The sequence below is a fragment of the Myotis brandtii genome, unplaced genomic scaffold (assembly GCF_000412655.1).
Source record: "Myotis brandtii unplaced genomic scaffold, ASM41265v1 scaffold441, whole genome shotgun sequence".
Taxonomy (NCBI): Eukaryota; Metazoa; Chordata; class Mammalia; order Chiroptera; family Vespertilionidae; genus Myotis; species Myotis brandtii.
In genome coordinates this window covers 1,992,280-2,004,331 of record NW_005366873.1, presented here as the reverse complement: position 1 = coordinate 2,004,331, position 12,052 = coordinate 1,992,280, and the positions used below count along the sequence as shown (strand labels likewise).

The 12,052-nt window shown below is 41.2% G+C and overlaps 1 protein-coding gene across 10 annotated transcripts in view; it reads right to left on the bottom strand.

Annotated features, from left to right (window-relative positions):
• NRAP (nebulin-related anchoring protein) overlaps window positions 1-12,052 on the bottom strand; it is a 64,406-nt gene extending 52,354 nt beyond the window's left edge. For 2 of the 10 annotated variants that reach the window (XM_014546361.1, XM_014546367.1), the window contains exons 1-10: window positions 11,802-12,052; window positions 11,390-11,484; window positions 10,724-10,811; window positions 7,578-7,682; window positions 7,073-7,177; window positions 5,003-5,110; window positions 4,270-4,374; window positions 3,387-3,494; window positions 3,000-3,104; window positions 1,206-1,313 (exon numbers count right to left, since the gene is read on the bottom strand). In XM_014546361.1, coding sequence (XP_014401847.1) covers window positions 1,206-1,313; window positions 3,000-3,104; window positions 3,387-3,494; window positions 4,270-4,374; window positions 5,003-5,110; window positions 7,073-7,177; window positions 7,578-7,682; window positions 10,724-10,811; window positions 11,390-11,484; window positions 11,802-11,873 — 999 coding nt within the window. In that variant the 5' untranslated portion in view covers window positions 11,874-12,052. The remainder of the gene's footprint in view (window positions 1-1,205; window positions 1,314-2,999; window positions 3,105-3,386; window positions 3,495-4,269; window positions 4,375-5,002; window positions 5,111-7,072; window positions 7,178-7,577; window positions 7,683-10,723; window positions 10,812-11,389; window positions 11,485-11,801) is intronic. The other 8 variants (XM_014546365.1, XM_014546366.1, XM_005874518.2 and 5 more) reach the window with 6 other exon arrangements.

The following is a 12,052-nucleotide window of genomic DNA, read 5'->3' as shown; positions in this document are numbered from 1 at the left end:
AAATACTCTATAAATTTTCTGTCTATGTAATGTAATTGTCAACTGAAATAAACAGGATCACATTTGTAAATAAGGTGAATAAGAATAAAAACAAGAATTTCACTACAAAAAAGTTACTGGCCCTTTTCACACTTCGCACTCTAATTCTGCATAAAAAAAGGTGTAGTCCCAAACCCAGTCTGCCATAGGTTTCAACATCATTTCTCATCTTGTCTGCTGAGGAGGGGCAGAGAGATGAATGTGTCTTTCTATTTCCCCTCGGGGTCCAAGTGTATTGCTCTGGGTAAACAGGTTTAATAACTGAATAGTAACCGAGTAATTGAGAAGGGCAAAGGGCTGTGAACTGAATGCCTGTCTTCCAATTATAGACCAAGTTCAAGTTGGTGTCTTAGTTCTACACAGTGTGTGTGTCACTTTACCAAGTTTAATTATAGCCTGTCTCTCAAGGACCGGCAGCTGGCCAACCTTCTGCAAATAAAAATCATTTTATCACCTGGGTTACACCCAGTCTGATAATCATATGACTTTTCTAATCAGCTATCAAAAGTGCTTGATTGGGGGCGAGGGCATGAGTCGGGGGGTAATGGGGGGATAAGGACACATATGTAATGCCTTAATCAATAAAGAAATTAAAAGTGAAAAAAAAAGATTGAAAGAAACAAATCAACTAATCTCAAATCAGAAATTCTTACATTTGTGTGCCCCTGGCCAACTTGGGAGAAAAATGAGTATTCTACATTGTCTTAGGAAGAACCATTTCTTTAAATAAAAAGGAAATTTTGAAAAAAATACATTTTCTTAAAAAAATACCACACTCCAGGGAATAAGATAAAATAATGAATACAAATAAATAATTCTTAAAAATAAAGTATTTAAAAAAATGCTCGATTTCTAGATGGGTTATTTTGCAAAGAGTGTCCTAGCCCCAGCGTACCTGCCTGGGCCAGCATTTGCACTGGCTTCAGCTGACCTACAGTGAGGTATGCCATTTTGTTCATATCAATCTCTTTTGAAGCAGATACATGGGACCAAACAGTCTGAACAAAAGCAGTGGAAGCCAGAAATCTGGATAGAAACTGAGGGCTAGCATTCTACTTTGACTCGGCTCTAATAAATGTATCCGTGTGTAGGTTTCAGCAAGCACCGCCTTCAGTCTCACTTCTCTGCTTCTGTGGACCTGCGGGTCGTCCCAATGTGGTACTTACGTCACTAGCGAGTGCATGGGCTTTCTTGGCGTTCTGATAAGCTGGGGTGATCATGGCGGGGAAGCTGCCCTTCCCTCGGTGCTCCTCATAGTCCTCCAAGTAACCCTGCTGAGTTGATCAAAACCTTCCATCAGTAACGTTCCCCTCCCTGCACGGGTGAGAAGTGAGCAATGATCTTTCCTAGAGCCTGTTCCCCCTGAGGCCCGTCCACATTGGACATTCCAGCGATCACCCCAGGAGTGGTGCCACGTGGTGGTTAAGGCAACAGACTGTGGAGTCAGCGATACTTCCTGGGGCCCAGTACCCAGTCAGCGCTAAGTAAACGGTGGCTATTCTCATTATCATCATAGTCATTTTTGCCAGATAAATCATGACACTCTCGCAGCCTCCCAGACCCATGGATAATGGAGAATTCCTTTCTGAGTGGATGCCAGGAAAGCCCTCCTCTCTTCCAGTCGTCCTGAATGCTACCTTTCTCAGGCCCACGTTTAGAACAAAATCATTTTCGCCAGATACAGATTTTTTAAAAGTTGTCCTGAGCCTTCTTAACAACATATTTAAAACATGAAATAAAAAAAAAAGTATTTCCACTGAGTTTAAAGCACTCGGAGACCATTTAACTAACTTATTATGGAATTTCATAAAATGGCCTTTTTAATTCAAAACGAAGTATTTTTGCTCAGGCAGACATTTGCAATGGAGTCACAAACTATCTTCACATGATTGCATCCGCACATGGGCAACCTGTTTCTCTGAAGAAGAGAAATAAGTTATTTGTTATCTTTTATAAATTATGTGGAATGAGTCATTTATGTTATAGAGTCTACCTACTGCCAACATTTCACACAACTGCCCAATTAAGAAAAAAATATTAACTAAGCTCATTGAATGTACTCTTCCAGTACACACAATTGGTCTTCCAATATTCTTTACTTACAACCGTGAAAAAAATGATGTTTACTTTCTCCCCTGCGACATCTGTCTAGTACCAGAAAACAGACAGGGATGTGCAAATAAAAAGTAGCTTGTAATTGTCAGCTCAACCTTTTTACAGCCTATCAAGTATAGTTCATTTAAGAAGTAAAACTGGGAAAAAGGTTTGCATTCTCTGGAATGTTGCTTTATCCAGCAACCCAGATAAGAAACTCCACTTGCTAAGAAAATGAGCCCTGCTGCTCGGTGAATTGCTAAATATTTTTCAAAACAAGTATTTTGATCCCCTTTGTGTTTATTCAATAGTGGATTAAAAGTAGCCAGTCCTGCCCTGGCCGGTGTGGCTCAGTTGGTTGGGTATCATCCCATGCACCAAAAGGTTGCCGGTTCGATTCCCAGTCAGGGCACATGCCTGGGTTGTAGGCTCGATCCCCGGTAGGGGGCATGCAGGAGGCAGCCGATCACATCGATGTTTCTCTCTCTCCCTCTCCCTTCCTCTCTCTCTCAAAATAAATTAAAAAAAAAAATTTTTAAGTAGCCAGTCTTAGTCCATGAGACAGTTCTTCAGGGAATAGATGAGAATGCTGTATTCTTGGCAAACCACCATCTTGATATAGGTCCTTTATTTTAAAAAAGGGGGGGGGGGCGGAATGCTTGGAATCTGTTTTCCTAAGTGGTTCAAGATGGCCCCCATGAAATTGCTTGCCCTCGACTTTCTGGCTTGGAAAGTCCACCTTTCATCAATAGGGCAAAGATAAGCCACAGTCCAACCTCTGATGACATGGCCATGGGCTTTGTCACAGGCTACATAACTGACCACCGCAAAGGGCCATTCTCCCAGAAAGTCCTTTTATCACATACCTGACCACACTGGTCCACATAGTCCTTCGTCAATGTGCCCTCGGCTGCCATGGCTGAACCAGCCATTCCCTTCATTTCTCTTTGATATTGTTGATGGTACCTCACCTGTTTGAAGGGAAAGGACAAACCCGGTGAATTCTGCCTCCTATGCACAGAGGCCAGAAGTGTAAAACTAAATGGCTGTGGAGTGTTCTTTTTATGTTTGGGTCCCGGGAGTGTGCTTGGACATAAAGTGCCAGATTGTAGTGAAATTGATTGACAACCATGAAGAAAAGCTACTTCTTGGATCCACAGCACATGCAACAGGAGACAGGAGGTTGGACTTGTCAGGCCCAGGTCACTTCCTGTTTCCTCCCCTAACAGGACACCATTGCTCGGGACACTCACATCACTTGCCAGCTCATTGGCCCTTTTGGCTATCTGATAAGCAGGTGTGATCATAGCAGGAAAACTGCCTTTGCCTCTCTGCTGTTCATAGTCCTCAGTGTAGACCACCTGGAAAATGGAAACAAACTTTGAATCGAATGTCACCATCCTGCTATCTACCAGGCAATCGGGTGGGAAGCCTTGCTAAGGGCTCCTGGAACACCCTGCAATCCCCTATTCACAGCTGTTAGGTCACAGCTGTTATAGCTGGATGGACCCTGCACACCTTATTTACCTTCTTATTCCCAATACTTGGCACAGTGCCTGGCACATGAAACTCAATGTAGAATTCAACACGTGTGTGTGCAGCACCTGGTGTGGGCCAGGTGAAGGGCTGGGCAGAGGAATACGGCTTCTGCCTTTGAGGAGCCGCCAGTCAAGTCTGGGAGACAAGAGAGGCTTCTCAACCCAAGACAAATAGAAGCCACTTGTTCAGCTGAACTTGAACTTGTGTTTAAGCTTCCCACTCAGAACAATAGTGAGTTCTTGGTCTTATCCTATGGAGCAACTAGACTATGAAAAGTGGTAGAAATTCTTTAGAAGTTGTGGTCTATAATTTTCAGTGACAAGGAGAGAATATAAAATGAATTCTTTCAGATTCATCAGATACATCTGATATGTCACTAATACTATTCTCAAGTTTTCTCTCTAAACATGAGTTTTCACAAGGTCTCTGTGAGCTGACTCATCTGATCCGACCCATACTTGACCTTAGGAAGTTCTCCCTGTTCCCTGTGTAGGACTGACATGCCTCCCACATTCCCCCTCCCTCCTTCTCCAAGTAAGGAAAGAATGGGGAGTCATAAGTGAGAATCACTGAGTCTCCACCTTCATCATTTCTTACATCACTTTGAAGCTGTCCCCCAGCCCTGGCCCGTAGCAGCTCAGGAGTATCCGCCACTGTGGTGAACCTGGAGACTCGCTCATCGTGCCCTCTCTTGTATTCCACCTGAGGAGACAGTATAGGGTCAAGGTCATACTCACTGGCCTTTGTGAAAACCTCTCCTTGGAGCTCTCCAGAAGTTACACCTTGGGGCTACTGTGAACACACACCTGGGGTGAGTCTCCACTTCAAAAAGCAATGATGCTAACAGGAAAAGTCTAAGAGAGTACCAGGCACTGCTAAACATTAACAAATGCTAACTCACTTCCTCACCCTATTTTGCATAAAAGTAGCTGAGACATAGAGAGGTTAAGTAATTTGCTCACAGCCAGCGAGAGAGCCAGGATTCAAATTCTAAAGTCTTAACTAGCAAGCTATGCTGTTCTTCAGGAGGGTCTGCTATCTGCTTAATAAGAACCAGTGTCCTTCATGCTAAAGTGACCTCAAGAACTTATTTGGTCCAGTTTTGGGGTTAGATGCATGGTCTTCTCTCCATTTGATGGATGCGGCCCAATCATGGCACAGAGGATAACTGATAGGGGAGAGACAAGAACACAGTTTTCTCCACATAACACCACACTAATGGTGCCTTCTGTCCAAAAGCACTGTCTCATTGAATTTTATCTGACTCCTGGGGGTACACTAATAACAAAAATTAGCATAATTAATAGTGACTAAGCACGAACACACTCACTTGGCTGGCCAGCTGGCTGGCTCTCTTGGCCCTTTGATAAGCAGGCGTGATCATGGCTGGGAAGCTCCCCTTGCCCCGAGGTTGCTCATAGTCTTCTGTGTACTCCTGCTGGTCAGAACCAAGGTCAGCATGAGAACCTACTATATGATTTCGGATGAGAACTAATAAAATAGCAATAGCAAGCATCATCAGAACCAATGCCACTGGATGTATAAGATACCTGGAAAATAATTCAGCCACCTGGAATGAATCCAAAAATGTTATTCACATTTTGGAAACTATTATTCACAAATGAATCACACCTTCAAATAATATTCCCCAGGTAAAAAAAAAAACACCCCCCCTTCCATGTTGACATCATATTATGTGGAACCTGACACACCTCAATGAGTATTTCTTTGACTCAAAGGCATGTATGATAATAAATCCATTAATATGCAGAAGCCTTGCCTTAACTTGTCCACTAGAGACAGTTCTACAGCAAGCATGCCAAACTCAAAGGCTAACACTGGCCAAATAAACAAGGTTTAAGTTGATGTGGGCCGCAATAAAACAAAAGCTTCAATTTTCATAGAAATGTAGGTTTATTTTGATAGAGACATGCTGAATACGAAGGGCTGAAATAAACGAGTCATCGTTAACATAAAATAATAGAACATTTTAATAAAAATTAGTATTTTTTTCTTGAACATTAACTTACCAGACACTGAATAACTGCACAAATTAATAAGTGTAACGCAAATAAAACTGGTTTTTTTTGTTCTCCAAAAGCGAAATATTTCCTGTTGCGCACACCAAACAAGTCAGTACAAAACTAAAGATGTGGCAATTGGCTGCTAAAATATTCACTGCTAGTGTTAGTGGAGAGAAATGGTGCACTTGCATGTAAGGTGCATGAGGGAAATGAATGCAACACGATTATAGTAATCAGTCATTAGCAAATGTTGTCATTCGTTATTAATAATTATGTATAACAGAATATTATAAAAATTAAGTTACGAAATTTTTATTAAAGCATTTCTTACAAACCATTATATTGGCTGGGCCGCAAGAATATTTGTTGTGGGCTGCATGTGGCCCATGGGCCAGGAGTTTGACATGCTTATAATAGCATTGGGAGTAAAATGTTAGTTACTTTTCCCTCCTTGCTTTTTTAGTATCTCTACTGATTAGTTTTCCTAATAAGACACAGAAACTTAGCAGTTGTGTTTCTATTGTTTCCTTTCCAGTTGCTAAAGGAAAAGTCACTGAAGACTAACCATATTTTCCAAAGTGATTTCTTCAAAGGGCAGGTGCCCCGGGTGTGTGGGGAGGACGGGAAGGGATTCTGTGCAAATTGTTAAGGATTTCCACCATCTGGGCTACCAATGCCTTTTTCACACGAAAACCTGCTAAAGTGAGGACTCTCTTACAGTGCTGGTTGTCAGAAACCTAAGCCGGCCCTCAGGGCTGTTCCTTCTGGAGACTCTGGGGAGAACCTGTTTCCTGGCCTTTTCCCGTTTCCAGAGGCTGCCAGCATTCTTGGCTTCTGGCTCCAAAGGGCCTTGACCTCTGCTTCTGTTGTCATGTCACCTCTTCTCTGACTCCGACCCTCCTGCCTCCCTCCTTATAAGGACCCAAGTGATTACCCTGCAGCCACCCTAATAATCCAGGTTAATCTTCCCATCTCAAAATCCTTAGGTTATTCACGTCCAAAAAGTCCCTCTGGACATGTAACATATACACAGGTTCCAGTTATTAGGACATGGGGATCTTTGGGGGAGGGGCCAGTACTCCATCCACCACACTTTAAAATAAAGGAACATTCAAATGAATGGCTAAAATAATTTCTAGCCGAAACCGGTTTGGCTCAGTGGATAGAGCGTCGGCCTGCGGACTGAAGGGTCCCAGGTTCGATTCCGGTCAAGGGCATGTACCTTGGTTGCGGGCATATCCCCAGTAGGAGATGTGCAGGAGGCAGCTGATCGATGTTTCTCTCTCATCGATGTTTCTAACTCTATCTCTCTCCCTTCCTCTCTGTAAGAAATCAATAAAATATATTTAAAAAAAAATAATTTCTAAAGCCCTTACCTCACCAAGAGACTTTCGAGCCTCAACCATCCTTACGATTTCAGGGTCTGGCAGAGCTCCTGGGCACCAAGCATTCCCTTCCCCATATCCAGTCCAATAGGGTCTCTAAAAAGGAAACACACAAATGCATACAAACACCCCCCCACATGCATTTGGTAGGTAAGATTCCCCCTACCAACCCCACCCTCCCTGCAATGCTCACAACACATCGTCAATATCAGAGAGAAGTTCTCTAAAAACTACACTCTCCTATTGGCATATGGCAGGTCTCGGCTAAGCAAAATGTTCATTTTTTTCAAACTAAAAATATAACCTAATGTCCTAAAGCAATTAAACTTTCTGCGATTCACTTACATCATAGAAGAGTTCTTAAGGTAACTGGACAGCTGGATTTACAAACTGGATAAGAGAAGCCTAACTGAATTTGTCTAGCAGTAATAATGAGAATGCATTTCATTTGTACAGGTGTCATTCTGTTCTGTTTCCAAACCCATTCGTAACTCACCTCGTTCACCAATGGTCGCCCATTAGATGTGGTCGCCCCATCCTTGGATTCCATGTCCCACTGAAACACTGATTTAAACCTTCCACCATCGTCTGACTCATCAACCTACCAATGAAGATGTTGTCAGTAACGTTTCCATCAGAAAAAAAGAAAAGAAATAATCTACAGCTGAATTTTGAGGATTTTCCTAAGTCTCAACTGCACAGCATCACTGCACCACAACACACTGTGCTGTCAGTCTCCTCGTGGTTTCAGCTGTTCCACCAGATGGGCAGCATGCATAGAGCACCTGCTGTGTGCAAAGCTCACTTCAGTGGTGCAATTACAAGGACTTAAAGTCTCCATGAGCTTATCACACGACGAGAATTCAGGTTAAATGAACCTCAGAAAACACTAGACTTTAGAGTAGCAATTCTTAACTTTGTGCAACAGTTACCCAGGGAGCTTGTAAAAATGCTGGCTCCCCAGATTCAAGTAGGTGTTCTCTTATGTTTTATAATTTTACCTTTAGCATCTGGATCCATAACACATCTTTAGTTAATCTTTGTGTATAAATGTGAGGTAGGTATCAAGGTTCGTTTTTTCCATGCAAATATCCAATCCCTCCCTCACCATTTATTTAAAGATCATTCTTGCTACATGGAATTGCAGTGGTGCCTGTGTTGTAATTCGAGTGACCATATATGAGAAGTTCTATTTCCGGACCTTGGATTATATGCTACTGGTCTATTTGTTCTTATGCCACACGACACTGAGTTAATTACTACTACTTTTGTTGTAAGTCTTGAAATCTGGTCACCTATGTCCTACAATTTTGTTTTTCATGATTTCTTGGCCATTCTAGAATTTCTGCATGTTCATATCAATTTTAAAACTAGTTACTAAATTTCCATGAACAAAACCTAAGATTTGGGTATTGCATTGAATGTATAGATCAACTTGGGAGTATGAGATCTCAACCATATCTTTGTGACCATGAAATAGGCAAAGATTTCTTAAAGAGAACATAAAAAGGACTAGCCATAAAAGAAAAAATCCGAAGGTTTTAGGTCTAAACCCAAATATCATAATTTATGAGGTTTAAAATAGGGCCCCAAAACCTTCAATATTAACAAGCTAAATTTTAAACCATTGATTTTATAGATGAGGAAGGTCTGGGAAAAGAAGTGAACTCACTAAAAGTTTTCAGTGGGTTGTCAGAGCCAGATGTAGGGATTCTAGTTCCTCATCAAGGCACTTTCCATCATTGACTTTCTAGGCTTGTTAATGCAGCTCCAATATGTATATTTTTAAATATATAAATTGAGAGGTTTTACATGCTTTTCCCCTTGGATTTAAGAAGCTGCCATGAACACTACGTAACGAAGGCAGCGTTTCTTATGCATTGTAGGATATTCAGCAGCATAGCTGATCTCTGTCCACCAGATGTCCCCCTCCCAGTTGTGATCATCAAAAAAGACATCATCAAATGTCCCCTGGAGAGCCACTGACTTAAGGAATCATAACCACATCTTTGCAGTCCCCCTCCCACAGCACAAATCCCACACTGAGGAGTGTCTGTCCCCAGAGACCTTCCACAAGATTCAGGATTATTGTGAGGAAGCAGGAAGAAGTGTGTGTGTGGCGGGGGGAGGCCTACATACTACTAGTGGGGTAAGGAAGCTCTAAGGGCTAACGTTCACTCTCTGGATAGAAAAGAACCTAGATGTTTCATTCTTCTACAACATCTACCAAACAGGGAATTCTGCCTTAGTACTTACTTACTTATTTCTAAAATAATCATGTAGGTGCCCTTAGACCTCAAGAGATCAAAACAAAATCCTGAAAGAATTAGCCTTCTCAGTAATCTAAGATTGCTTGTGACTTCTTAAGGCTCGTGAATCCTCAGAAACCAATGATAAATGGACAACAATCTGAGCCTCCATTGCCTCACCAGTAGAATAGAATAACAACAGCATTTAATTTATTGGACTACAATGTACATTAAATTAATTAAGCAAAAAATGTACAGTAAATGCTATATAAGCTTGTTAAAAAAAGAACTCGAAATTAGTGCAAAGTACTTAGCAAAATAGGCAATCTTGATGGTATATATAGCGAGCCACGTGATAAGGCTAAGGCTGATCTAATACACATTTTTTTGAGAAGAGTATGGCCTGAGCAGCCAGGAGTCAGTAGGAAATGAGGTAACATTAGGAAGGAAGATTTCTAGAGCACCTTCTATCCAATGTGTAATTTTCTAATTTTAGAAAGCTACTAGCTCCACCCCAAAGAACTTCTTGTGGGGCATGGGGAGGTTGGGGGGAGAAGTTAAATGATTCATCATTTTAATAAATTCAAGTGTTCAATCAACAGCTGGTTATCTGACAAAACTCCACTGTTGGTCTTTTCAAAAGAGGCTGGTTGATCAACGTGGCCTCCTTGTCCACCCAAACATCACTTCTAAATAAAAATATCTTTGACCTACTGCTACCCCAAGGGGAAAGAGAGGCCGCAAATAATCTTAAGCACTACTGAATTAGGAGAGATTTGAAATGGTCGTACTAGAGCAGGGGTCCTCAAACTTTTTAAACAGGGGGCCAGTTCACTGTCCCTCAGACCGTTGGAGGGCCGGACTATAGTTTAAAAAAAAACTATGAACAAATTCCTATGCACACTGCACATATCTTATTTTGAAGTAAAAAAACAAAACGGGAACAAATACAGTATTTGTATTTGCATGTGGCCCGCGGGCCGTAGTTTGAGGACCCCTGTACTAGAGGTTTTTAATTTACCTATACCAAAAGAGTTATGGGGGAAACAAAGGAAAGGCTTTTGTAACATTTTCTAACTATAAAAACGTTGTTTTATGTATCAGGCTCCTAGTATATACAGGACCTATTGTATAAACTGTCATCAATGTGTCCAAAGCTGGCAGACCAGAGAGATTACTCTGGATACAAGCACCTCAGATATTCAAGCACGATTATCCTGGGCCCCTATACTGTGATAGGACCAATAGCAACAACATTTGTCACTTACATGCGTGTGTATGTGGAGAAAATGGGCAAGTTCACATTTAGATACATACTTGAAAACTTAATAGGCGTCTGAGCTAAGAAACTTTCTTTAAAGGCTGTTTTGAAATTCAAAAGTAAGTAACTTACCCCATGGAGGTCTCCTGGCGACTTCCTCCTGTTTACATTTAATGGAGTCTGATAGACACTCGTGAAAGTGTTGATCTTGGGGTTGTGACTACAAAAAACAGGTGTAAAGCCAAATTAGAAATGTACTTTCTCGAAGATGATTGAGTGACTTATCTCAAAGGCACAGTTGTTTTTAAAAATTAATAAATAGAAAACTTAATAATTCATGATTTTCCAGACAATAAGTCTTAAAGACAATAAATAAAAATAAATTCAATATATGTAACTTAAAGACCAAATGTAACTGGAAATAATCACTTAAAAACTTTCTGGACAAATACAAAAGGATTCCGAAATTATTTAAAAGAAAAACTGTTAAAGCTCTATATGCATATACTGTAGCATGGCAATTATATTGTTTTGGACAATATTTAATAGTTTGACATGGGGTGATAGCGGGTAGATTTTATCTTTTACTTATAAGAAGAAATATGAAACTTTCAACTTTTTACTTACTGCATAAAGTCCTGCCTTAAGTTTCATCAGTGATTGTAAGGACAAACCTTTGAGAAGACATTTCTTGGATTTACCCCTGGGGTGCATGATTTTGAATCTCTGATTGGCTACTTGTTAAAAAATAAATAAACAAAACTCAAGAGGTGTTGGGGAGGGCCATCGAACACTTACGCATGACAGTATGGCTTTTTCTGGTGACTCACAAAGTTATTAACCGACAGCATCATCTTGCAAACTTCACAGTGAAAACACGCTTTATGCCATATCTAGAAATCATATAGAAAAGATTTACCAAAATTGCCCCTTTTTCAGACTCAGGATTCTTACATATTTCAGGGTTAGGGAAAAAAAAGAGCTTTAGGCATAAAACGGTGATTTAAAAACACGCAGCTACAGTATGTTATATAAATGAGTGACATTTTCTGAGACAATATAGAAGACATAGCTAGAACTGGGTAGAACTGCGAAAGGGTGAGAAATACATCTTTTGTGGGTGGTTCAAAAGAATCCACATGTCCCTACGTGAGAAGATAAATTTCCCACATCTGTGATTCTTCCCAAAGGCCAAGCAACGTCTACTGACCTGATCTAGGCAGCTGATCTTCTCAGCGGGGTACACTCCATAGCCACATCTAGAGCAAGCCTGCACATTCATCCTGACTTCCCAGAGGAGGCGACAGGGGCAGGTGACAGGCAAGGAGTCCAAGGAGAAGCCTCAGTCTAGTCGTTCAAGTCTCGCAAATCCCGACCACTATTCAACTCTGGGCCACCTTGATTGTTCAGAACCCAGCTTCCACTTTCCTTTGCTGACCTTCGAGTTCGAAGTCAGCAGCT